This window comes from Kwoniella europaea, chromosome 1 (assembly GCF_036810445.1).
Source record: "Kwoniella europaea PYCC6329 chromosome 1, complete sequence".
In the NCBI taxonomy this organism is placed as follows: Eukaryota; Fungi; Basidiomycota; class Tremellomycetes; order Tremellales; family Cryptococcaceae; genus Kwoniella; species Kwoniella europaea.
In genome coordinates this window covers 7,986,515-8,013,220 of record NC_089487.1, presented here as the reverse complement: position 1 = coordinate 8,013,220, position 26,706 = coordinate 7,986,515, and the positions used below count along the sequence as shown (strand labels likewise).

At 45.5% G+C, this 26,706-nt stretch overlaps 9 protein-coding genes across 9 annotated transcripts; 2 read left to right on the top strand and 7 right to left on the bottom strand.

Moving 5' to 3' along the window:
- Positions 1-284: 284 nt before the first annotated feature.
- Positions 285-1,966, bottom strand: V865_003036 (uncharacterized protein; the record flags this gene model as incomplete). Its single annotated transcript, XM_066226835.1, has 8 exons — positions 285-813; positions 911-997; positions 1,079-1,125; positions 1,187-1,281; positions 1,359-1,544; positions 1,616-1,642; positions 1,706-1,875; positions 1,944-1,966. The coding sequence occupies 8 exons, from the start codon at positions 1,964-1,966 to the stop codon at positions 285-287; spliced, it is 1,164 nt and encodes a 387-aa protein (XP_066082932.1).
- A 270-nt stretch (positions 1,967-2,236) lies between these two features.
- On the top strand, positions 2,237-3,817 carry V865_003035 (uncharacterized protein; the record flags this gene model as incomplete). The annotated part of the gene is made up of 6 exons (XM_066226834.1): positions 2,237-2,314; positions 2,474-3,153; positions 3,236-3,283; positions 3,347-3,427; positions 3,492-3,554; positions 3,655-3,817. The coding sequence occupies 6 exons, from the start codon at positions 2,237-2,239 to the stop codon at positions 3,815-3,817; spliced, it is 1,113 nt and encodes a 370-aa protein (XP_066082931.1).
- A 303-nt stretch (positions 3,818-4,120) lies between these two features.
- Positions 4,121-7,152, bottom strand: V865_003034 (uncharacterized protein; the record flags this gene model as incomplete). Its single annotated transcript, XM_066226833.1, has 8 exons — positions 4,121-4,396; positions 4,489-5,594; positions 5,654-5,888; positions 5,955-6,112; positions 6,165-6,225; positions 6,279-6,482; positions 6,548-7,048; positions 7,129-7,152. 8 exons carry the CDS (start codon positions 7,150-7,152, stop codon positions 4,121-4,123), a joined length of 2,565 nt encoding a protein of 854 aa, XP_066082930.1.
- A 720-nt stretch (positions 7,153-7,872) lies between these two features.
- Positions 7,873-8,684, bottom strand: V865_003033 (uncharacterized protein; the record flags this gene model as incomplete). The annotated part of the gene is made up of 3 exons (XM_066226832.1): positions 7,873-8,018; positions 8,087-8,219; positions 8,274-8,684. The coding sequence occupies 3 exons, from the start codon at positions 8,682-8,684 to the stop codon at positions 7,873-7,875; spliced, it is 690 nt and encodes a 229-aa protein (XP_066082929.1).
- Positions 8,685-9,132: 448 nt separating this feature from the next.
- V865_003032 (uncharacterized protein) lies at positions 9,133-9,722 on the bottom strand (the record flags this gene model as incomplete). The annotated part of the gene is made up of 2 exons (XM_066226831.1): positions 9,133-9,548; positions 9,680-9,722. 2 exons carry the CDS (start codon positions 9,720-9,722, stop codon positions 9,133-9,135), a joined length of 459 nt encoding a protein of 152 aa, XP_066082928.1.
- A 2,514-nt stretch (positions 9,723-12,236) lies between these two features.
- Positions 12,237-13,857, top strand: V865_003031 (guanine nucleotide-binding protein subunit beta; the record flags this gene model as incomplete). The annotated part of the gene is made up of 4 exons (XM_066226830.1): positions 12,237-12,342; positions 12,683-13,178; positions 13,332-13,463; positions 13,530-13,857. The coding sequence occupies 4 exons, from the start codon at positions 12,237-12,239 to the stop codon at positions 13,855-13,857; spliced, it is 1,062 nt and encodes a 353-aa protein (XP_066082927.1).
- Positions 13,858-14,659: 802 nt separating this feature from the next.
- Positions 14,660-19,557, bottom strand: V865_003030 (uncharacterized protein; the record flags this gene model as incomplete). The annotated part of the gene is made up of 9 exons (XM_066226829.1): positions 14,660-14,680; positions 14,741-14,794; positions 14,866-15,033; positions 15,101-15,232; positions 15,299-16,530; positions 16,595-19,160; positions 19,226-19,313; positions 19,392-19,445; positions 19,529-19,557. 9 exons carry the CDS (start codon positions 19,555-19,557, stop codon positions 14,660-14,662), a joined length of 4,344 nt encoding a protein of 1,447 aa, XP_066082926.1.
- Positions 19,558-20,066: 509 nt separating this feature from the next.
- Positions 20,067-23,061, bottom strand: V865_003029 (uncharacterized protein; the record flags this gene model as incomplete). Its single annotated transcript, XM_066226828.1, has 9 exons — positions 20,067-20,453; positions 20,526-20,631; positions 20,690-20,934; positions 21,015-21,140; positions 21,201-21,275; positions 21,357-21,444; positions 21,512-21,942; positions 22,038-22,948; positions 23,004-23,061. 9 exons carry the CDS (start codon positions 23,059-23,061, stop codon positions 20,067-20,069), a joined length of 2,427 nt encoding a protein of 808 aa, XP_066082925.1.
- A 671-nt stretch (positions 23,062-23,732) lies between these two features.
- On the bottom strand, positions 23,733-25,680 carry V865_003028 (uncharacterized protein; the record flags this gene model as incomplete). The annotated part of the gene is made up of 11 exons (XM_066226827.1): positions 23,733-23,891; positions 23,957-24,034; positions 24,114-24,222; positions 24,301-24,399; positions 24,520-24,659; positions 24,743-24,815; positions 24,900-24,988; positions 25,054-25,124; positions 25,223-25,295; positions 25,389-25,491; positions 25,577-25,680. The coding sequence occupies 11 exons, from the start codon at positions 25,678-25,680 to the stop codon at positions 23,733-23,735; spliced, it is 1,098 nt and encodes a 365-aa protein (XP_066082924.1).
- Positions 25,681-26,706: the final 1,026 nt, after the last annotated feature.

The window sequence follows — 26,706 nt, the reverse complement described above, 5'->3', positions numbered from 1 at the left end:
AGTTGGAAACTTGATGAAGGATCTGTTATATAGCATAGTAGACATGATACAGTACATCTGAGCTTTTCATACCTCGCAATTATAAAAGTACAATACAATATACAAACTCCAACTTATGATAGATTATGAAATTTGCATATGAATGAAATAATGATATATGACTATATTGTGATAGTCTGGTGACAAGTTACATGTGATCATTTCACTCCCTTCCACTGTTTGCTTGGTCGCTCTGAGATCAGTTCATACATATGCAAGAATACTCAATACATTGGTTGATCTAATTATATGCCTACAAATTCTCTTAATGCTACTTTCACCTCTTCACCCACATTCTTACCTATAAACACCACCTTACCCTGTCCTTGTCCTTGTCCTTCTTTCTGCTCCGATCCAGGTAATTCCTTCAGCTCGAACAAATCAGCTACACCCTGTAAAACATATTCCCTCCCATCGTCTAGCTGGATATACCCTTTCGAACGTAATATCTCTGGTGAAGGTTTTTTGCTGATGGGGTATTTGTTATCCCATAAGATCGATTCTAGAAATTCGTTAAGTTTGAAATATTGTTTTTGATTCAGGACAGGTAATGGAATTAAAATGGTTGATATTCCATTAGTATGTGTTTGTGTGTGAGAGGGATGTGAACAGTTATCTGAGGAATGATCATGATCATTATTTTGATTATGATTGGTTGTAGGTCTGGTAGAAGTAAGAGCGGTAGGATCGGAAAATGCACGTAAGTTGAATAAATCTGATAAAGGTGCTTTGGATTGGGTGGTATGATGAACGCGAAGTGTGGGATTTATCGTACTGAGAGAACATGATGATAGGCAATGTTAGTTGAATTGGAGAGAAAGGACGACGAGAGGATCATCTGTACAGACGGTGAAGTTTATTCGAGACTCACCGTATAGTCGATTCAACCTCTTTCATCTGTTCCGGAGTTACCAGATCGAGCTTGTTCAGTAAAATCACATCGGCGCATGCTACTTGTCTGTCAATCCATCAGTGTTATTAGTCAGCATGACATCCTCAAATCGTCAATAGAATAGCAAGGATGAATTTGACGACTCACTTCTGACATTCGTTGATCTCATCTCCCTCTCTTTGCTCAGCAAGTTGCTATGATGAAGGAAGCACTTCAGCAGGTTTCTGGATACGATCAATAGATCTGACTACCCACCTTTAACACATTCCTACTATCTACCACACAGACTACACCATCTAATATCAAATCACCCATCTCCTCGTTGGCCCAGAACGAACGGACAATCGGGCCTTCGTCAAAGCCGACTCATCAGCTAAAATCTCTTCTGGATTCCCTGTGAAGGTGATCAGGTGATCAGGTGTCTCACCTGGATCTGCTACACCCGTCAACTCCACCATCACCCAGTCTATACCACCCGGAGCATTCGCCACCATCTCTTCTATAGCTGCTATGCCCATATCCTTGAAAGAGCAGCACAGGCATCCATTGGGAAGGGAGAGGAACTCGGTTGTGGTTGATTGGGAGCTCGGGTCGGACAGTGTCAATGATTTGGCTACGACCACGAGAAGAGCCGGAAAGTCAGTGCATAGAATGGTAGCTGTCCTAACCTTATACTGGACATACCTTCTATATCGGTTGTATCTCCAAAATCTGATTAGTCAATTAATCAGCATGTCTGATAAATCACGTACGGTACGAGAGAGCCAAACATACCATTCATACACACTGCTATTTTATATCCATGTTCTTCTTTTAGTATATAGTCCAGCAATGTAGATTTCCCTGCGCCCAGATACCCAGTCAAAAGCGTCAAGGGTATCTTGGGTCTATCATAGACATCTCGAGATGGCCCCGCTTCGTCGGAGGAGGAAACGTCGAGCAGTCTATGAAAAGCGGTGAATCAGCTCTTTTACTCATCTGGTTGAGCAAATGGAGGTCGCCAGGAACTCACTGAGGTGGTTCTTCGTCTTGCATATTATGCGCTGAGGTCTGTATATTGCTTGAAGAAGAGGATACCAGAGACAAAGCTGAAGCTGAATGATGCTGATGCTCCTCCACCTTGGAATCGAGTATTTATCCGGCCGAAATTCACCTGCAAACAAAAACCCGATTAAAGCGAAAAAAAGTCAGTCGCTCACTAGAAAACCACCAACTCAACCTATCTATTCACGATCGTGTATATCTATTCACCCTTATCTTATCTCTCTTTCACCCCTCCTCGATCATCCTCAAACGTCAGACCAAATGGCTTCAGCTGTCAAGAGAACCGCCCTTAAGCTGGGTATGATCCCCGCTGATGGTATAGGTAAAGAGGTTTTACCTGTGAGTATTCTTTTCAAGCGCGTATATGTTATCGTTCTTTGGATCCTCGTAGTATGCTTTGAGCAGTATGTCAAGTAGATGATTGGAGCTAGCTCGGTTTGATAAGCTTACGATAAATTCTCGAAGGCTTGGCTGATACGATGACATCTCCTATTGTAGGCCGCTCAAAGAGTTCTCGAAGCCCTCGGTTCCTCAATCCCCAAACCGACTTTCATCCCTCTCAAAGCAGGATGGGAAGAATTCCAAGCCAATGGAAAGGCCCTTCCCGACGAGACAGTCAAGATCCTCAAGGAAGAATGTGATGCCGCAATGTTCGGTTCTGTCTCCTCCCCCTCGCACAAGGTCGCAGGTTATTCTTCTCCTATCGTCGCTTTGAGAAAACATTTAGATCTATATGCCAACGTTAGACCAGTCTCTTCTGTACCTATACCAAATCAAAAATCATACCATCAATGCGATATGGTCATCGTCCGTGAAAACACTGAATGTCTCTATATCAAGAAAGAAGAGATCAAAACCAACGATGATGGATCGAAGATTGCTTTGGCAACTAGACAGATCACTTCTAGGGCCAGTTCAAGGATCGGTAAGATGGCTTTTGAAATTGCTCTTAGAAGAGGTCAAGAGAGGCAACAAGCTAAGGAATCTGGTAAGGATGTTTGGTGGAATGGTGAACCCAAAGTCACCATCGTACATAAATCGAATGTACTCAGTGTGACGGATGGGTTGTTTAGAGAGAGTGTCAGAGCCATTAAGGAAGGTACGGATAGATATGATGGGGTTAAGATGGAGGAACAGCTGGTGGATTCCATGGTATACAGGATGTTCAGAGAACCAGAGTGAGTAAACAACCCATTATATATGATTGATTTTATTCCAGGAAAGGGAGTGGATGCTGATATTATATATTCATTCTTTCAGGATCTTCGATGTCGCTGTCGCCCCTAACCTCTACGGTGATATCATCTCGTGAGTACTATCATAGCGTGTTTAGCTCCCGTAGCTTGAGTGCTAATCGGTCGATCCGTATAGCGACGGTGCCGCCGCTCTCGTCGGATCTTTGGGTCTTGTACCATCCATCAACGCAGGTGATGATTTCGTCATGGGTGAACCGTGAGTATCGCTTTTCGTCAAATTTGGATCATCAAGCTGAATCAGTCTTATTCCTATTTAACAGTGTCCACGGTTCTGCTCCTGATATCGAGGGTCAAAACATTGCCAACCCAATTGCGTCTATCCGGTGAGTTTGCGAATCTCCTCATACCGATGACTCCTCTTGCATTGCTGGTGCTAGCTTTCAAAACAGAAAATCAAAGCTAATCCTTCCACCCCTCTGCTAGATCCGCCGCCCTTCTTCTCTCCTCATTAGGCTACGTCGAGCCCGCCTCTCGAATCAACGCTGCCGTCGATGCAGTCTTGACTGAAGGTCAATACCTCACTCCTGATTTGGGCGGTAAATCATCTACTACGGATGTCACCGAAGCTATCCTCAAGAGGCTCTAAGGTGTTTGGGAAATATCAATAAATAGATAGGTATTTAGATCTGATGCATCTCGTATACAACGGTCAAACGTTAATGTAGGGAAGAAATGTATCGTATGCAAATGGACTTCCACTGTAACTGCTTCCAAATTGTACTTGACCATCTGTGCAAAATGAGTTGGTACATTCTATTCTATATATATGAGGGGGTATAAGAATACTAAATATAACTTTCTTCTATCTATATTAATCACTAATGATGAAACTGTTACTTGCTTTCAATGACTGATGCCTTATCCCCTTTTTACCTTGGTATACCCATAATCATAATTCTCTTAATCTCAAAACCAGGTTAACTAGAACACTGCCCACCAACGCCGCACAGAGTATTGTCGGACCATACTTATCATGATAATCAATTGCCATCCTCTTTCTCAATTTAATGATTCTATAAGCGTACATTCCTCCACTGTACATTATCGCCAATAACGCAGTGAGGGAGAATAGCAGAGCCGAAATCATCCCCACTGAATCTCGAGGATTGATAAAATTCAGTAAGGTTATTGAGACTCCCGATAAGAGGATGGCGAAATGGGCCCACTGTAAGGTGACAAGCAAGGAAGTATGGTATCATTCAGTAAAGATCTTTTAAATGATTGATATTGAAGTGAGATTATAGAATATCAACTCACCTTCAGGAACGTCCTTTCAGCTGCAAATACCACCTTTGGTTCAACTCTGACAGGGACCGCAATTCGTTTACCAGGTGGAGCTCTGAATTGATCGACATATATCACCTGATTCCCACCTTCGTTCTCTTCTTCATCTACTTCATGTTCGTGTTCGTCCTCCGAATCGACTTGTTGATCCACTTGACCCACCTGTCCAGAGGACGAAGGGGGTTTACCTCCTCTAGCAGCAACAGCTTCGTTCAGCTTCTTGAGCGACTTCGCATCGAGGAGAGAAACGTTCTTATCGAATCGATCGGCAGAAGCTAACGGATCGATACGCAACGATGGATCGTACTTGTTCGAACTATTCCTTCGAGGCAATCCTTCGACCTCATCACCGTTAGGTTTAGTAGATGACGAAGGAACCCTCTCTTGGGTTGGAGGACGGGCCTGAAGGTGTGCTTCATCTCGTAGTTTCTTTTCTCTGAAATCTCTCGCTGCTCTAGCTTCAGCCGCTGCACCAGGTGGTAGTCTAAGATGTTCATCTTCGTTCTTGGCAACTTGCACCATGAATTCTTCATCTTCTTCACCTTCAGATACAGGTTCATGGTATGAGGGTTGACTGGATCTCGCTGGTGAATGAATGGCAGAAGTGGCATTAGATGCAGATGAATGCGCGTTCGAATGGGGTCGTTCGATCAATACTCTCGATTTGGCTGAGACGGGTTTCCTAATATCCTGGTCCATCTGGGGCAACCAGAAGGGAACCAAATCGACTCGTTCAGGTAAGAGAGATGCACATCCGTGGATGAATTTGGAGAATTTAGGTACAGCTTCGACCAAGTGACTGTTGATCAAATCTCGGATCCATTGAGGTGGTTCCTCCCCAACTTTCGTAGCGAGTTTCACTTCGAGAACACCGTATGGGAAAAGTTCCTTTTCTGAAGGAGAAATCGTGCTGAATGGATGATCAATACCCAAATCCGTCCGTCGCCAATTACCGTGAGTTCTGTCGTTCCCGTCGAAATTGTCTTCTCGCACCATAGTCAATTCAGTATCGAGAGAGATCCGGACAGTAGCGTTTCCGGGAAGTTGGAAAGCCGTTCGGTTGTAGAATGTTCGCATGACTAGCAAGACCGATGGTCGTCAGCATGAGTGAATTATATGCGCGGCTGGCTATACTTACCAGGCCTAAGTTTTCTAGTGATGATAGCATACTGGATCTCGTTCGCGAGCTGCTTCATACCCTCTACTTCCTTCTCAGTCTTTTTGCCCTTCTTGACTAAAGCATTAAACTCATCATCCATGGTGTAATGACCGGCCAAGAACTCGTTCATCTTGTCTTCCTTAATGGTGAATCGTTCTTTGACTGATTTCTCTCCTGTCCAATCTTCGCGATGGGTCTTTCTTTCAACAAAGATCTGCGACGAACAGATGATACCATATCAGTTGACTGATCTGCTTGTGGGACGCCATACGCAACTTACAGTAGTCCCGGTGACATCACCATACCATCTCATTCGAATAGCTTCCGCACCTTCGGTCTTCTCCAGTCTACCGAGATATAATTCTAGATCCTCATTATCGAAGTAGATGGAAGTGATGGCAGAATCGGCTTTTGAGAATTCCTTGTTTGGATCGAATACTATGACAATCGTCAGGTGCATGCGCATAAACCATAGGCTTAGAAGACTTACCGAGCACAGGAAGGTGTTTCATGATGGCCAATTTGAGTGGAACGATATTCTCGTCATGGACCTTTCATATCGCATTAGCATCGTAGTCAATTTAGAGGGGCGAGATCGACTCACCCAGTATTTGGTGGTACTTCTTACGAAAGCATTTTGATTTCCTCCAGCTGACGAGTCACCCTCGACAGGATGTCCTCTGGTCCTGACGAGATCGAAGAGCTTAGAAAGTTTGACGATGAGGGGATCATAGTTCATTCGGTAGAATGGATGTCTCTCCAGGAATTCTTTATTGAAAGTAGGTTTGAGTGAGAATCCAGTGAGTTTCTATGGAAGACAGGATCACCTTGTGAGTTGGGTCTATGTTGTCATCAGAGAAGGTATCGACTCACATCATGTTTCTTCACAATTTTGATAAACCCAGTGAAATTCAGTTTCGTGAACAGAGCCAAATCATGTACATCGGCAACTAAGACCGCTACTTCTTCTTCCAACTCTCTGAACCTCTCTTCGATGGCATCTATCGATATATCCGATGAAGCGTCATCATCGTCGTCATCATCATCATCACTTCCCGCATCATCATCTCTATGACTCTCTACATGCCTCTCAACATCTCCTGGTGTTCTTCCTTCATCTTCATCTTCATCGTCAGAATCCTGTAACCCAGCTTTCTCAACCAGACCCAAAACTTCTTTTTCCAAACCTGTAATCTTCAACATCAACTCGTCCGATTTCTCCCTTTGAAACTTTTCACATTTGGCCAATTCATTCTTGAGCGATTGGATGAAATCAGCTTCGGCAGTGTCGTTCCATGGTAAATTAGATTTTATCTGTTTCTTAAGTCCTCCATAGTCGATATATTGATCTGCCCATTCGGCGTATCGAGAGTCCTAAGTGAGGGTGAAAGGCAGACGTCAGTCAACTGTGTATAATGAGAAGGGAGCACAGATACCAGTTGATGATGACTCACTTTGATCCGTCTACCGAACTTCATGATGGACGATGTCTACTGTCAACTGGAGATGGCGGTTCTAAAGATGTGAGGGATGAATGATCACAGACGGTGATGATGATGCTGATGATGCTGATGAAGCTGAAGTCGAGTCTGTGTTCTTCTGAATGATGATTGATACTGAGTGAAAAGATCTGTGCGTTGGTCTGGTTCGCACGTGGATGCAATTATAGGTGGATAAGAATCGATCCAACTGGTGAAAAAGGATGTCGTCGTACTCCTTTGGTGGTTCGCTAATGTGTATATGTGTATGTGGTGAACGTGAACTATATATGATTATACGTATGTTGAATTTGCTATATGTACAGAAGAGGAGCGTTAATACAGATGCTACAAAGATGGAAAGATGAATGAGACGAGACAGAGAAGGATCGAAGAATGATGCTAAAAGATTGGGTGAAATCTTACACACGTGTGTGTAACGTACCTAGGGATCTAATTGAGAGGTGATGACGCAAGGGAACATCCATCCAGATTTTGACGGAAACGCTGAGGATGTTCCGATACTAACACTGGCTAGGATCGAATATCGACCGTACCACACTAACCCCGTCTTCTTCGGTCGTTGTAGGCGCTATGCTATGGAATGTTCTGATGATACACTGATGCAAGTGGAAGAAGAAGAAGAAGAACTGATTCGTCTGCGAATAGCTTGGAAGAGGACCATAAACGTGCGTTTTGATTGAATCGCACTATGACATCTCAGGCACACGGTAGCGGTACTGTAGCGCTAAAGGGTTTCTTTCCACTGGAGCTGCTAATGAGCATCGGATAACCGAAAGTCACTCCACGAAGAAACGCATGAATGGGTTTTATACTTCTTTGTTCCAGCTTTTCCTCGTACTCTGCTAATGGATATCAATCAGTACTACGATATTCGCCCTGATTCATTCATATACTACACAACCAGACTCACCACCCTGTTCGTCCTCTTCCTCCTCACCAACTTGTGAGGCTGTCGAAGCTACCTTCCTAAACTTATATTGCCATCTCGGCGCAAAGTCCAGTCTACCAGTAAAATTACTGATAAATCTCCCTTGATCAATTGTCTATAGATCCAGTATATCAATGGCCTGTAGCACCGTAAACTCATTATATCTCACATCCTCATCTATGACCTCGGGTTCTCCTCGCTGATTATATCCAAATTCTCTCATCTTATCAGATGTTAGATTGTGTTTATCCCAATCCACTTCGTCGGGTCGACCTACAAGTCCAGGATCACGTAGGTTTGGGAAGGTATTGATGTTTGGATCCACCGGAGATCCGGTCATATACCCAGTCTTAGGCCGAGACTTACAGTATGGTGGTGGAGAATTGTAAGTGTGGAATGAAGGGATGTCACTGTCGTTGCAGTTATCCTGGCTTGTTGGATTTTCAATGGGAGCATAGCAAGTGGGTAGAGCGGCTTCATCATCATACCCTATTACCGTTATTCCGTCTTCTGAGGTTCTGGTGCTCGAGGAAACTTGGTGGTCAGTCTCGTAATTCCGCTTGTTTTCCTGGACCGTCATGAGATCAGAGTGGAATTTTGCGTGAAGACATAAGCGAAGAGCAAGTGACGGGAATGGTCGACAAATTGGAAGGATAAGTTGCGATAATCAATTACTAGTCAATTATTCTCAGGTATTTCACATCGATCTAGCACATAAGCTGAATGGCAATCATGGAAACCTCATCAGTGATTTTGGGCTCATCGCACTTCGTACTGGCCTTCTTCGAATAACACAAGATGTCTCTAAAACTCTAGGGGTCTTCTCCCATCCTTATACTCTGTAGGCACAAAGGACGTACTCGCTGAGCTCAGCAAGATACTGTTTCAAGCTGTAACGTCATCCGGTGCTTCTGAGCTGTTAAACAACATCTGTCCATTGCTCGACCATCACCGAATGCATGGACAACCTATCATTCTCTCTCTCTCTTGGACAAAGACCTCGTACCAATTGAAAAGTAAATAAGTTACTAATATGTAAGCACTTCGGTATCTTTCGAACCTGACGAATCAGCGTGGAGCACAACTCCTTCTGAAGGCTCGGGCGATCCATTAGTCCACCATTCGGGATATACTATCTCGTCTCTTGCTCTTCGACCCTCAGTGCCGGTTCCGGATGTAGTATTGATCTTAGTATTGGAGCTTGCCGTAGTCCTTTTAGATTGACCAGGGGGATTAGAAGAATTCGGAACTCTTACACCAAATTGACCAAAGTGGTTACCGAATGCTCGATTAGCTTCTCGATTAGGTCTGAAACTCCCTGAGGGACCTAATCCCGGGATTGAACCAAAAAGATTGTTCAGTTCTCTTTCGGCTGCTCTGATTCCGAAGGGATCACTCAGATTAGATCGTCCAAATGATACTGGAAGGGAAGTACGATTTGGTCCTGATCCACGAAAGCGGTATTGTCCAGTGTTGGGATCAACATTATCATCGGATGAGGACAATTTGGACGTTTGGCGATTTATGATTGTACTTGGGGCTGTTCAGTGGACAGCTGAGTATTGGCAAACTTACGTGCCGCTTCCACTATGGTATCAAAGTATGGGAGTGCTGCCATATCGAGACGAGTGATAAATATATGATTCTCCTAATATATATATGCATAACTATTTATGCGCGAAGGTGTGTGGACACTCATAAGGATTGAAGACCTCGTCTTCTTCGACGAGTGTCGCTTCCTTTCATGGAGGAGATCATCGCTCAAACTCGCTTAGGAGGTGCGCTGCTCCAAAAACTCTTGCAGACCCAAACCCTGTATGATAAAGGGTTGATGAAAGACCGTTTCAGTGTCACAGATCGTCGGACCGAGTGATATCCTTCTAAGAAGGCTCCACTGCTTTGGCAGTTCGTGAGTTGACGTTCTTGAAACTCCGCCGGCGTTTCCTCGGGCTGACCAGTTAAAAAACACGTCTTCGCATGATTGTGGAGCCTTCGTGGGGTGTCCTGGTAGTCATATCTTTTGAGGACGGTCTTCCAGGTCAGCCAGAAAGACTATATCAGCCTAACGTCCATTGATGTTCGCGTCTTGTGCTCGTAGACTCGTAGACTACGAAGGCGCTTGCTCCGCTCGCAACATTCTGGGGACCCCAAAACGAGTGATCGTCCTATTCAAGCTAATGATCAGCCAACGTGGAAAACCGATATCCCATGTCAGACAGTCGCTTTTCAAAAGCAGTCCAGGCCTATGACATCTTTTACACTGGGTAGGTTTGCGATTAGACTATGTATCCCTAAGGTAGTAAGGTGTATATATATACAGATTGAGAGTGCTGTTCACCACACCGATGATCCAGTTACTGGGAAATGGAAAATAACCATTTTTGACATTTTGACAATTGAGGAACCAGGGTAAACAGTCTTTTTGTTCAGGGTCAATCACGAGTAATTTCCTAATGGACAAAAAGACAATCCCAATTAACCTATCCTACCCAAACCCCCAACCTTCAGCCTCGTGCTAAGCCTATATGCTTATGCTTGATACTGTACAATCGCAAAAGTACTGTGCAAATCATTGTTCTTGTAAAGATATAGATAGGATCAATTCTGCAACCATCATCAAGTATCTTCTACTCTGTGGGTCGACTTGTACTGTATAAGTGTACAACGCTCAGATCATCTACTGGACAAATTACGGAACGGGCAATATTACCGGAATCAACAACACCTTGCTCAAAGCCAATTCAGTCAACAGTCATAAAAGTCACATTCGACAGACTCGGACAGCACAGACCCGCATCGTGTTGGTTGTGTGTTTCATACAACATCATCGCATCCTACCACAATACAAGATTTAAGCGACGTAGGTAGCTATACGGCACCGTGAGTGGAACTTTGGGACGACACGGTACACCTCGGAGTGGATGGATGCTTGAGCTGTAAAGAGGTGGTGAGTGATCTCCTTCGCAGTCCTGTAGCCACACTGCTAACGTCGAGACACATGCTGATCTCTGTTAGCTCTATCGTCAGTCAATAGGAACAGGTACCATCATCAAGTTACAAGTAATAGAAAAGCATTGATCCTTCACTTTACCTCCCCGTGCACCTCCATAGGACCTGGATAGGGCAGGATACATCAGGTGGCATAGAACAGAGCCAGGTGGAATCATACTAGTGGGGAAGGCTTATTCACATCAACACCACCATACAAAAGGGATAACGCCAATCTCATCTTGTCATAACAAAGTTGGAAAAGTATCGGCATACACACGATCCGATCAGTTTATGTGAGTGTATAAAAATTACAGCACATATCCTGTACTTCTGGTACTTCCCTTCACTTATTACTCTTCAACATCGTCGGGTCGGTATAGCTGACTTACTGTCCTTCGGACGTATTTACCTCATTCCCGTTTAATTGATCGATTGGCTCCACTCTTCTCGTTCTTCGCCTTCCTTTGATTCCCACTCGACAAACACACAATCTTCCTTTCCTCTCTGGTGCTTGGGATCATTCTCGGCAGTCCGCATTCCCTTCATCAGCTATTCACCTATTATACGAAGATCATTCACCGTCACTTCATCCTCTCATCGACAGAAAGACTTTACAGCCTGACAACCAACCGTAACGCACGAACCACCCGCTTATAATCGTTCGCTGTACTGATAGAACCTTAGATTCAAACCAGTCAAACTGGGAAAACCCGATCGTCATATGGAAAGCACGGATCTCCTCATTCAGTGACATTGAAAAAATCCTTCAACATCTATTCAATCTCAAACTGCCATACTATTCACCATCTAATCTACTTTATCCAGATCCTGATCTGATCTGATCTCATAACATCGCCACGTAGATTCATCAAATAAAACCCCCATTCAACATTATATCAACAAACAAGCAAGTGAGTAGATTGATCGAGACTACTATCCCTACCCCTATCCTCGTCACCGCACCGCATGGTACGAAATTGTTTAGCCTTCATAGTCCACGCTAACTCATATTTCCATAACACCTTGACAACCAATCCAGATACAACCACTTTATTTTCGTCTTCATTCTCAATATACGAGTACAACCTATAACAAAAATCTCCATTATCATCACTCCTCGGATATAATACCCCCGACCACAATGTCATCAGCAGAGATACAAGAGAAGATCTCGGCGGCGCGGAGAGAAGCGGATGCGCTGAAAGATAAGATCAGAGCGGCAAAGGATCAAACTGCTGATACCAGTCGTGAGTGAATCAGCTCTTATTGGTATCGGGTTGAGGAGGATACAGTCGAGATACGCTGCGAAAGGCATTAGTCTTAAAGCTATGACTAAATTGAAAAGATCATAGCGATCCGCACGGGAAACCGTATACAAGTAACGTTGTATGTTTGAGAGACAATTTGTAGTATACCTAGTGGGCGGTGTTTTGGTGGAAGGGTGACGTATGGCGATATGTAATTACGAACGAGGTGGAGAGACTGTTGGTCTTGGATTTTTGTCAATTTAGGTGCTCTTATAAGCACAATATCCTAACACTCTGATGGGCAATACGCTGACCACTGTATGCTGTACATCACCCATAGTCCGAGCAATGGCCAATGATACCCCACCCTTACCACGTATGACCCTAAAAGTACGACGGACGTTGAAAGGTCATCTAGCCAAGATATACGCCTTGCATTGGGCAGCCGATAAACGTCATTTGGTATCAGCCTCGCAAGATGGGAAATTGATCGTGTGGGACGCATACACCACGAATAAAGTTCATGCTATCCCACTGCGTTCAAGTTGGGTGATGACTTGTGCTTATGCGCCCTCGGGGAACTTTGTCGCCTGTGGCGGTTTGGATAATATCTGTTCGATCTATTCCCTCCGCGGTGCTTCGCCAAATGGACCAGGAGGAGGTCAAGTGAAAGTTGCTCGAGAACTTTCGGCACACTCTGGATATTTGAGTTGTTGTCGATTCATCAATGATAGACAGATTGTCACCAGTTCCGGAGATATGACTTGTATGTTATGGGATATAGAACAAGGTGTGAGAACGATGGAGTTTAATGATCATACGGGTGATGTGATGAGGTGAGTCGAAAATTCTCGTTTGTCTCGTTTGGTCTCTACTCCTTCTGGTTTCATACAGGATCATGAAATGAGGAGCGAGAAAATCTCAATCGAAATATTCGATATCATAGTTTGAAGTATATAAGCTTATATCATTGGTTCAATCTACCTTAGCATCTCTCTCGCTCCAAATGCGAATCTCTTCGTGTCTGGTGCTTGTGACGCTACAGCTAAAGTGTGGGATATCAGAACTGGTAAAGCCGTACAGACTTTCACAGGTCATGAATCAGATATCAATGCTGTACAGTGGGTGAAATCATTGCACGTATCGCATACAAGATTAAACTGATATTGAAACTTGATTCGCTGTAGATTCTTCCCTAATGGCGACGCATTCGCTACCGGATCAGACGACGCCACCTGTAAACTCTTTGATTTACGTGCCGATCGAGAACTCAACACCTACGCTCACGATAACATATTATGCGGTATAACCTCGGTCGCATTCTCCATCTCGGGTCGAGTCCTGTTTGCAGGATATGACGATTACAATTGTAATGTCTGGGATACGTTGAAAGGAGAGAGAATCGGTGTTTTGGCGGGTCACGAAAATAGAATTTCATGTATGGGTGTTAGTGGAGATGGTGTGGCGTTATGTACAGGAAGTTGGGATAGTTTGTTAAAGGTGAGGTTAATTTGACTTACCCACTGAGTATCCATATTGAAGTGAATGTGTGTAATACTGATGACATCTATTCTACAGGTATGGTCATAGAGCTTGTTAGAGCTGCGTAGAACATGCCCAAGGGAAGGTAGAATGCTATCGGTCGATACACAAGTCATATGATCGTCGATCATCATCCATCGAAAAACGTCATGATTATATATATATACCACTCCATTTCATTCAATAACATCAAAATCCATTGTATACCCTATCTTTTAGTTCATGTATCTTTGAATTTGATCCTTCATAACCTTTCCCCTACTGTTCGAACTATTTTATTTCCTTTTACTTCTTTTCTCAAAAAGATATATACACATATACAACTTGAGGCCGCCTTTTATATATTATCGTCTCTTTCACTTTCTTCTGCAATTACTTGTTTATTCCATTTGATGAACAGAAATGAATTTAATTCCATTGCGATAAGTTCTCTTGCTTGTCTGCAAGCTTATAATCATTTATTACCTTACATGGTCAGTAAGTTCGAAGATCTGCAGGTCAGTGACTTCGGTCTGGGAAACATCGAAAACACCTGCAGAATCCCCGCACCCGATACTTACTGCTGATTGTGTTATCTTCAGTGGAATACACTCTGGAAGTTATGTTGTTACTTTCATTTCAGTTCGTACATTGATTCAGGTTATCATATGTATATATCAACTATTTAACAATTTCCGAATACGATCAAGATTATCAATCCTCGTTTCTATCCATTAATTACTATACATCACAGAACATGGACAATGTTGCTTCTCCGGCCCGATAAACAATAGATCTAAAGACCAGGTCGGTAAACCTGTACTTGACACATTAGCATTCACACTGTATGATGAGAGCCAATCCGACTATCACTCACAATGATCTTACCGCTCTTCAAATCTTCACATCTATAACTAACTTCTTCAGGTACCTATTTGGCGACCCGAGTCATGTCAATTTGTGTTTGCTCTCATATACCTCTCGGATCGAAATTGCACTCACCCCCCTTTCAACTTGTAAAATCCTCAATTTATGTTTCCTCTCCTCAAACTCCGCTACAACACCTATCAAAGGTTCCTCGACCGATCCCACATGTTGATTATACGTTGATAATCCTTTTTTACCTTTCAGTTTGGAATCGTGGAATGCAGCTATATCACCTGGTCGAGGCTATCATAAAGAATCATCAATTTTATTTCATCGACAATTGTAGATTGGTAAATCAGGTAACACTTACATCATCGTATCTCCTCAAGATCGATCCGCCCTCTTGCTCAAATACCACTTGACCCCATCCCTTCTCAGTATCAGGTCGGGGTAATTGCGCAGAGTCAATGGCGAACAATACGAATCCAGCTGGACTTCCATCCTACAAATATAATGCACACTTATCAGCTGATGATTTCCAGAAGTAGGGACACTGAACTCAACTCACCCCGACTTGGGCTTTCTTCCCTTGGCTAAAGATGCTATGAGCAGATCTGGCCAGCTGAGCACCATACCTCTGCGAAGCTTCTTTCAGCTGATCGAATCCTGGTCTACCACCTTGAGCTTGCGAGACGGAAGGTTGTCTAGCAAGCGATTGCTGCTGGACAGGCGAGGGAGGTACTCTCGATGGCGTCTGTGCCTGTGGAGGAATATCAATTGAAGTTCTGGATTTCCTAGAAAGCAAGGATCCCGATCTTCTAGGTGAACGTTGTGGTGATTGACCTTGGACCTGAGCAGGAGGCGGAGGTCTGTTGGGTGGTGGTGGCGGTGGTGGAGCGTCATCTTCTGCTTCCTGATTATCTATCTGATTCGACAAGATAGCAGCTGGTTCATCCGATATTTGCCATTCACCTGAACCAATACCTGATATAGGTTGTTCTTCAGTTATGACAGCTGACGAAGCTGTACTGGTCCTCTTATGCGATGAGGAGAATCGCTTCTCTGTAGGAACCGGTGGTCTCCTGCCAGAGGGGGTTCGTACGGGAGATCCTACAGCAGGAGAAGTGGGAGTTTGGGGTACTCGCGGTGGTGGAGGGGGCGCATCGTCGCCTCCGACCAAAGTGGAATGCTCCTCCGCCGCCTCCTCTTCCTCATGAACATCAGCAGGTGGGGCAACGACAGGTCGACCAGATGGAACAGGAGGTCTTCCAGGTGGGGGTGGAGGAGGTCCATCTTCTTTCTCCGTCGACGTAGGCACAGGCTTCCCTTCTTCTATACCTCTTGGATCTTCTTTCGGTTCCTCAGGCTCAGCAGAACCGCTAGGGTTGAACAAGCCGAATCCACCTAAAGCTCCACCAGCTCGTAATCTAGCCAAAGTAGCTCTTCGTCTAGCAGCTTCTTGCTCCGGCGTCTCTTCGCCTTCTTCATCTCCCCCTGCGACAGGAGAAACAGGCGCTTCCCCTCCCGGACTAGGCAAGGGAGGTTCTTTGTCAATGGGGGAGTCTACATGTCCCTCTTCAGCCGGAGGGACTTCGGAAGAGGGTGAAGTGATATTTTGAGGTTTCTTGAATGTAGGTGGTGGCATTCCGAATTTTATACCTCCCAACTTGGCCATTCGCGCTGCGATACCTGATCGTCGGGTGGCATCTTCATCTTCTGCTTTGGGCGACGAAGGTGGCTCTTCGGAAGCGATGGTACGCGATTGAGCGGGAGGAGAGGTAGCAATAGGGGAAGGTGCAGCTGATACGTATACGGAAGTTAGCAAAATTTGTACGCCTGAATGGAGAACGGACATCACACTCACAAGGCGACTTTGGGGAATTTGCAGCAGCAGGAACTGCTACTTGGATTGGCGCAGGCATGGAAGGCTTTCTAGCGGGTGGAGGGGGCGGAGGGGCATCTTCTTCCTCTTCCCCTACATCCTGAGGGGGAGCAGCATCTTCTTTGTCGTCTGTCGTGACCTGAGCAGGTGGTGGAGGAAGAGGCCTTGAAGTCGGAAGAGGTGGTGGTACGTCTTCGTTGTCGTCGGCTTCGATGTCCTGGGCAGGTGGAGGGATATGCCGACCTGGAGGAGGTGGCGGAGGAATATCCTCCTCCTCCTCTTCCTCTTGTGTGTCAGCCACAAGAGGTTGTGGTAGTCTAGCGGGAGGAGGTGGTGGTGCATCATCCTCCTCTTCGTCGTCATCCGAATCTTCTCGGGGTGGGATGAGAGCACTACCGACAGGGGGAGGGGGTAAAGCTCTTCCCTCTCTACCAGGCGACGGCAGTGGCCTGGGGCCAGCCGGTTTTTCTGTTGAAGGTCGTCTTTGAGAAGGCAGTGGAGGTGGGGCATCATCTTCGATTGGTTGTTGTGATGGATCATTATCTTGATCATGGGTATGTTCTTGTTCATGTTTCAGTTCTAGCTCATCCAATGGAACGTCCAACGACAATCCTCTGGGTCTTCTGGCAGGCGGGAGAGGTGGTGCAGGTTCGTCATCACCATAATCCGATCCGTCCGAAGCTGGCAGATGGATAGGTACCATACCTATCGGATCTGGACTGAGAGGTGTCGGCGTATCCTCATCTAAAGGATCATTTGGTTCTTCGAATTTCAGTTTACCTTCCTGCGCTTCTTTTAGGATATCGTCCTTCTCGTCTCCACCTTCCACTATACCTTCTTCTACTTCTTGTACTGGCGGTGATTTATCGATAATCTCCCCGGTTTCTCCTTCATCTTGGGTGGTGACTGTACCAGTACCTCGAGAAAGGGAGTCTGCACCTGCTACAGCCCCAACGAGTGGCTGGTCTTTCTCTTCGGGTAATTCAGGTTCAAGGGGTGCATTTATCTCTTCCTTTGCCTCTTCCTCCTCTTTGGGTACATTGTCGATTGCAGGGTCGACCGGGGCAAGGGCAATACCAGCGGCAGCAGCTCCTTCCAATCCACCGGCACGTTTACCCACTTCCTCGGCCTCCTTTTCCTTTTGAATACCAGTCTCAGTCTTGGGCAGAGGCTTCTCTTCTCCTGCTACCATCACTTGTGGAGGTGGTATAGGCGCACCACTCTCATCGCTAGTTTCGAATCGTTTCTCAGGTTCAGAAGGGTTTTCTCGGACTACTTCAGGCGAAGTTGTAGAAGCTGTTGGTGCAGGTGTACGTCTTCTTGGAGGGGCAGTTCGACGAGGCATCGCAGCTATTGGGATTGACTTGGGAGGCGCAGCAGAACTCGCAGGTTCAGTGGGAGCAGATGGGGCTGGTGACGCTGGTTCTTCCGATGTGATAGAGGGTTTGGCTTCCTCCTTCTCTACGGTAGTTGCTGGAGCAGTTGGAGGTACAGGCTCGGCTTTCTCTTCAGCTGGAGAAGCAGTATCTTCCTTGGTTGGCTTTCTAGTAGGTTTAGCAGGGGCCATCATACCCATTGGACCTCTCGCACCTAGCTTAGCCATTCTAGCGGCAATAGCAGCTCTTCTAGCCTTTTCCTTCTCCTCTTCGTCCTCTTCTCCCTCTTCTTCAGGAACCTCTTGACCTTCTGCTTCAGCCAGAGGTTCACCCCCCTCTACGGCAGGAGGCGATTTGGCATTTTCCTGTCTGTCGGTCGATGATGATCCTTCAGCTTCGGCATCTTCTTCTGCTTCTGTTTCAGGAGCAGGTGGAGCAGGAGGTCTTTTCCAGACTTTACCACTCGATACAGGAGGCGGAGTCGGTTTGTTCTCGCTTGATGGACCAAAAGCCCCATGACCTTGTAAAGCGGCCATACGTTCTTTCAAAGAACCACCTTTCGTAATCGAACTCAGAGCATCCGCAGCCGACATCCCTTTGCCTTCTTCTTCTTTATTTTTCTCTTCAGTAGATGTGCTCGAGGTAGTCTCAGGTTGAGAGGAAGCTGGTGTAGGTTGAGGTTGAGATTGTGGTTGTGGTTGTGGATTAGCCTCACGTTCCTTGGCTTCTTGTTCTTGACGCAGTTTCTGCCTCTGTGACCATGTCAAACCGCCAGCTCCACCCAGAGGTTTGGGTTTGGTAGGCGGTGGAACAGGCTTATCTTGTGCGGCAGCGAAGAATGCCAATCGATCTTTCATAGACTGTGGACGCGGAGGTGAATCTGCTGGGTTGATGGTAGGTTTGGGTTGAGCAGAAGTAGTGGTAGCTGGAGCTGGAGCCGGGGGTTCAACAGGAGATGGAGGAGCGGGAGAAGGCGCGATTCCAGGTGTGGGTAATCTGGATTGAGGATCCAATGTAGGTGAGGGTGGAGCAGGCTGTCGAATCGATACGGGAGGTGGGGATCGAGCAGGATCTTCTTCCTCCTTGGCAGGTTCAGCTACTTGCGCTTCAGGTTCAGTATCGCGTTGGGCGGGGGTCTCGGATTCAGACTCTTCGATGGGGACGATGAAATCCTGAGAGATGACAACAATCAGTCACACTAACACTCGATCTGATACAAAAGACGGTATTAATTCACCTTTGGAAATCCACCAGATTTCGATCCATCAAGATACTCTCCAATCAACCAATCTTCATCATCTGGATTTGGTCCTGTTACTCGAATGCTGAGTGACACACAAAATAGCATAAGCAACCTTGCACGAACTATGAGATCCTTCTATCTATTGATGAGTGCAACTCACGTTTCATCCTTGGGGAATGATAGGTCGGTAGCGTGAGGGGATTTATATTTCAATCTGTATCCCAGCAATCGAACATAAGCGTCTGACAGGTCTTCTCCAGCTCTCGATGTACCAGATGAACAGGAAAGGTCACTCACGTTGTTTTAGCGAGATATGGGTACGACATGGTGAATCGATCTAATGGAAGTCCCACTCCCGACACTCGAGATGGTCGCTGGGCCCTGGGATTTGCGCGATGAGAAAGCGATAAGCCCACAGCTATGGGTATGACCTTGGGATTACAGTGTCAGTGGTTATAGATGTGCGTGAGCTGTATTGATGGAATGATCGAGGTATATGAGCGGTAGATGATGCTTTAGCTGTGTCGAAGTCGTGTGGTTTGTCTCTGCTCCGGGAATGACATGACGAACCGTGCGGTGACATCACCCTAGACTCTGTCAGGGTCAAAGATGAAAGATCGCCACACCCACAGATTGACAATTGACAATTGACAATGCATGATACGCTATAAACTACTTGGATATCCTATTGAGTTAGGTAAGGTAGGTAGGATGTATTGAATGAGAGGATAGCATTGTCGTATATACAGTGCATTATAGTGATCTTCATCATCCCTGCCCTGCCCCGTCCATTCCGTTCCAATCTGATCTATCTCTTCTATCTGTTATTCCTTAATTAGATCACACCTTCCTCCTCTTCATCCCTATGTTGCCCATGTCCATGAGCATGTCCATTATCCTCCTCTCTCAAATCCCATTTGCCATCCTCCCCAACTTGTCCATGAGCAGGTAATCCCAATCTTTCCCTGATCCTCTCAACGGCTCTAGTCCAATTCGCTTTCCATACCATCCAAAATTCCAATAAACTCGCATAAGCGAGAGCGATACTCAAACCCACCCAAATTCCAATTAAACCCAAATGGAATCTAGGGGTGAAAGTCAACCATAATCCGAATGGTAGACCAATCACATAATAGGATGTCAAGTTGATAAGAGCTCCGGTGGTGTGTAAACCGAGAGATCGGAGGACCGCTCCTGCAGTTGAGACTATACCGTCTGATAGCTACAGCGAGATCAACCATATTGCATTTAGCTTTCAAGAGCAATGTATGAGTAGTGTGGAGTGATGCCTTACCTGGAACAAAGCGATATAAGGCATGATCTCAGCTACTAGAGATACAACTTCAGCATCATTGTTGAAGAGGTAACCCCAATTCTTTCTGAAAATCACACAGATCGATCTGCCGATGATTATCCGAAATTAGTATGAGATACTCGGATATAGTGGAGACAACTCACGAGTTGACGATAGCAAAGATCAAACTCCACAGTAAACTCGCTCTGCTGGCCCATTTGGCTTCCCAGCCTCTTCCCGCGCCTAGCAGATTACCAACTCGCACAGCAGCAGCGATACCTAAAGCAGCGGGGACTTGATAAAATGTCGAGGCGGTTGACAGAAGGACTGATTGAGCTGCCAGGTGGACAGGACCGAGGATGGATGCTGCAAGGGCACATGCTTCCCAGGCCCACCATTCAGAAGAAAGCTGGCCGAGAAATCAGTCAGCAAAAGATCATCGACCCATAATGCATATAGCAAGATAAGAAGAACTCGGTACCGACTCACCATGATCGTACCAGCCAAACCTAACGAAGTGACCGTACCCAATTTCGAGAAACAATGCTTCAGTTTGACAGGATGGAAAGCTTCTCTAGGTCCGTAAAACACAATCCAAAGCAGCGAAGTGATGAACTATGATTAAATTCCATAATCAGATGCCTGTTCACGTCGGGTATTGAGAAGTTGACTCACTGCTAAGTTGTATGACATCCCAGTTGCTAATGCACCACCTACAAATCCGAGTCTACAGAAATCAGGTCCCCATACCTGATCAAATAACATCGAAATTACCAGATCAGCCATGACCCAATTTAACGATCAGAAACGAGAAGTGGTAATTTCACTTACAAAGAGATAGTTCATGAGTAAATTGGTAGGAGCGACGAAGAATAAGACGTATGTGGGAATGTGCATGAGGTTTTGAGCTTGTAGATATCTATTTGATACAACACACAAGTCAACTTCAATTTTGGCTAAGATGTGACCATGCGATGTCTACTCACTTCTTCATCAAGACATTGCCACCATAACCCGGAATACCAAGTGACAACCATCTCAAATACATTGCAGCATGTTGAGCGACATCTCTCTCCTGACCTAGTCCAACTAAGACACCTTCTATATTCCACCAAATCATGAACATGGGAATCATCGATACGGCCAAGACGACTGCCATTCTCTGAGTCCATAGTCCGACACGCGAAGGGTCAGATGAAGTCCAAGCGGCAGGTAAGAGTGTGTCCATGGCGGTGCAAAGACCTTGCAAGATTGAAAAGGAAGATACGGCAGCAGTCATGGATGCGAGCGAGGAAGCTGCAAGCTCGGTCGTTCCTAGATGTCCGATCGAAACGACGGATGCGAGGTTCAGTGACCACTCGGATATTTGAGAGAAGAAGATCGGGATAGAAGATCGGAGGATGATAGGTAATTCGGCCTAAGCAAATTTATGATATCAGTCAATATTTACCTTCACTGCTAATATACAATGATTGGACATGACTTAAACCAGGTGGGAACAACAATACTCACCCTCAAAGCCTCAGACCACACTCTAACCTCAACACCCTGCTCATCAACTGGCAACTCGAGATCAACCGCATCTAGCTCCTCTACAGGATCCAAATCCATCGGACCAGCCCCAGCTCCAGTCCCAGGTGTAAGACCCAATCCAGCTCTCCCACCAAACATTGCTCCTCCTGCAGATTGCACCAATCCTCTAGTCACATCACCACCTTCATCTCCAGACGAATCATCTGCCATTCTAACCGTTACGCTCATCCTTCTACCAGCTGGACCGGAGGGAAGTCCAATTTCAGATACGTATGGACTGGAGTTTCGGGATAATGGTCTAGAGGTTTTACCTCTACCTCGTCTCTCTGCTTCTATACCTTCTTCCTCTTCGTCTGATGGAGCCGCGGAAGAATCACCCTGGTGTTGGTGTCGATGAAGATGACCATCTTTCCTAGGTGGTGTTCTAGCTTTAGATCTCGACCTTGAATTTCCAGTAGTACCACTAGGTGTCATGGTCATACCTCCATTCAAGCCATCTAGTGATTTCTGCTTTCTTCCCATCCGCTGTTGACCTATTGGTGCACTGGTCGAACCGTAAGATCGTCTTGAAGCACGACTCGTTCGTCGCGAAGACCAATCCCTATCTAACAATGCGGATCGTTCGTTCTCTGCCTCGAGATCATCGTCGTCATGGAAGATGATCGCGTCCTCTTCGTATGAGGCTTCTTGGATCGTTCCGATATGAGGTCCATGACCACTAGGAGCGGCCGAAGGTCTTCTCTTACCCGGTGTGAGCGCAGGAGCGATCTCCTCGCCAGGGGAGAGATCGTGATAATCTGCATGATCGGGATGAGTAGCGGTGGATCCACGTCGAGGATGAGGATGATCACGAGCTCGGTTGATCAGATTCTCGAGGTTGGATTGAACCGCTACATAAGAATGTCAGTCTCAGTCACGGTCAAGAACTGGAGCTATGCGACTTACCATATGGCGAAGTAGACAGAGAGGCGGCGATGGAAGTTGAGTGAGGAAAGTTGGACATGGTGGTGAGGGTGAAGTGGCCAAACTATGGGAGAATGAGAGGGAAGTGGGATGAGATGAGTTTATGTATATTGTGATTCGGATGACCGTGTGTAGTGTGTGATATGATCGTGTGATTCGTATGAGAAGTGGGGTTCCAGTCTTTCGACTAGGTCCGTGCGGGTTGACTAGTGATGGTGCTTTGTGTGACTGATGTGTTGATGGTCACCGTGGAAGGAATACTGTCAGAGATCGGCGATCAATCCGTTCAATAGCTGGGCCAAGAAAGATATCATGATTCCCCATACGAGGTGACAGTTGAAGATTCAGTTCACGGCATTACCACAACATGTAAAATTTGTCTCCAATTTAAGCGCATGTGGAGAAACGCGTATCGTCATGATCCTCTCCGTCGTGGTCCCTGAGTTTCGGTTAGAGAGTGGGGTTTATATCAGCCCCACACGAAGATGATGCATACAGGGAGTAAAAGTAACACGAAATTGTAAAAGAACGTGATATAAGGTATGGCAAAGTCTGGGTAAAATACATTCATCCACCTGTCCGAATCCCAACAGTAAAAATAAACGCATTTCAATCATCATCGAGCTTTTCTTAATTGACCTTATCCTTCCTCCAACCTTCAGAATCTCCTGTATATCATTGATGCCTGGTGTAGGAAATACCAGAAGTGGATCAAGCGATTGAAGAATCGTGAAGATTCTTTTTCGAAAGATTAGTAGCGTAATCGAGATTCTCAATCGATTCATCTTCATCATTATGTTCCTTCACTTCGTATAATCCTTGCTGGGGAACTCGATTGACACCACTTCGAGTAGGTTGCATCTGGAATGACTGTTAGGCAGTACAACATCGTCAGGCTTAGCTTTCGGAGTACTGCAGAATTGAACTGTACCCACCTCCATGTAAGTTTCGGTATCGACTTGAACAGTTGCTTGTTGTAATCTACTACCTCCCAGAGCGTAGGTATTGGTTTTCTACCATTCAGAAAAATCGTAGAACACAACATGTCAGATTGGCAGATTTCCCGGGAATGGTTACGAGCGAAAGACTCACAGTTTCCGCAGAGTATTTTCGACCTTGAGAAGCGGTCTCTCGTCGAAGGGAATAACGGGAGTTGAGGGTCGCCAGATAACCGACAGTGTATGCTTTGGGTATAGCCAAGCTGGAAGCGTCAAAGAATCCTCGGATCAGCTTCACTGACATAAAACAGGCTAATTGGATTTCCATCGATAATGCTCACTCGAAGAAGATACCCAAAGTAGAAGTGGGGTTGAAGGACCATGAGATCACAAAAGCCAACATCACACAGGTTGGTGCTAATTGAGTTTCGATCGTAATTCTACGATACGATCACATCACATCGCATCACATCACAGGGACGATTGACAAATGTCAGCTAATCCCAACAAACAAGATACAAAAGGAGTCAGGGTTATTGATTCGGATCGATCAGACTTACAAAAGAAGTTTTTTCACCAATGCGTCGGTATGTGACCAACCGGTTCTAGATTTCCATAGACCCCATGCCAAAGTAGTAGTCATGAGTATATCAGTACTCATAGTGACCACTTGCCATGCTCTAACGATAGGGCCGATTTCCTATATGAACCAATACCGCATTATAACGTTAGGGTACGGCTCACTACCTACTGTAGCAGTGGATGTGTCCGTTGTGTACTCACACCGGCATCGAAGATCGTTTGAAGTGGAGTGGCTTTAACCACGATAACAACCGTTATGCTTACTTCGGTAGCACTGCCGAAAGCAAGGAGAATAGACAGTCACACTTATCGTTAGACACCCCTGAATTGCGTCGAATCGGGGTTCAACTCAACTCACATCATCAAGAGGAACAGATCCAAAAGGAATATGTTATCACCGTTCAACCTATAAGATCTAAAAGCATAGAAAACTTGGACTGGACCGGCCTATGTATTTCAATCCAAACCCCGATCAGTGGACGACACGGAGATAAGCTGCTTAGAAGACTTACCATGGTAATACCGAGTAGAGGCCACATGAGCGCGATATCAATAAAAGTAAAAACGATATATTGCCCAAAATCTTTTTATTCGATCGCACCAGATGCTCAACCAGATCAGCTTCTTTAATTCCTTTCTCTTCGAATGCGATTGGCTGGGAAAGGTATCGGAAACACTCACAGTAGACAAAACTTCGCATGGTATACCAAATGACCGTTCCAGTCCACAAGACAGACGCCAACATGATCCAGTGCTACATTTTCCCAAACCATCAAGCGAGACTCGGTTTCAGCTGCAGCTTTCCCAACTTGAAAATAGGAGAAATGCAATATCGTAGACGACTCACGGTGACCCATTTGATCACTCGTCGCTCAGTCGCCTCGCAATATCTCCACCAATCGATATATTGCTGGGTCAGCACCCCGAATAGGATAGCATCGTATAAACACCTACGATTCACCGGAACCAACGTCGAAAATCAGTTTTCATCCTTCTTCGATGTATTTGTGTCTGACACTGGATACTGTTGCTCACCCCATCAAGAAGGGCCCCAAGTTGAACCCTTTGTCACTTCCGAAGGCACCTGCTGAGAGAGCTTCCTTCTGCTCATCTGTTAACCTTCCGGTCGGTAAAGACATGATGCTGATTTTGGAACGAGTGAAGGCGATGAAGTTGAAAATATGCCGAGGAAGCTTTACTGAGTCAACTTTTCCAAAAAGGAATATGTCTTGAGCCGATACACCTCGTTGGCACAACTAAGATGAGTAACAAGCGGAAATGAAGATACAACCGAGGTCGTATGGAAAACAAAGTAAGTTGGTATGTAAATCCACTCGAAGGCTTCTCAATTTCACTTTCACTTTGACCTTTATATACAGGAATACCGTACACAGCATATCACAGTACCGCTCATGCAAAGTTTATCCTTCATCTCCTCCTCGCAAATGGTGGGTCTGATTCGTTGGGTTTTCAGTTAAGCGTCGTTCCTATGTATTGGCCTTCGCATCTAAATTAGTCGTTGTCAAGGGTCTTTGTCGACGAAAAGATCAGAGCGTCGTTTCACCTTTTCACCCCACTAAGCTGCGTCGTAAATATCACAACAAATCAAGGATCTCTCAAACTTAGTCTATATCTTTACTCGGATGAGGTTTTTCATCGAGATGCATGCGGAATTATGATCATTACATTGGGCTCAAAATTCGATGTTTTGGCATGAAGAGGAATCTCTCCGGTATACGAACACCGAGGACTTACTTTTGATGTTGCTCATCGTCTGTACCTGATCGACGCTCGGTTCCATTATAATCCACCGACTAGGCTATTACCCCACCCTGAAACTGATCAATCAATCAATCAATCGATCAACACTTGGTCCGACGAATACCTCCGAAATGTACCATGCGTTGCGCCCTTTGACTTATCCGAGGAAGTCGGTATCGTATTCATGCCAAGGGATCTGGACAGATCTCTTGATGCTGATGGTGTGAATGTTGTACGGATATCGATAAATGATATATGGTTTTCTTTGATCTAGCAAGGTGAATTAACAGATGACTCAAAGGAGTCAAGCTCGATCGCAAGTCCCCGGCGCAGCTAAGAGTGCACATTTATCGACCTTTACATACCACATCGGAAGGAAAAGCAAAAAGATGGGAAGGAAACGC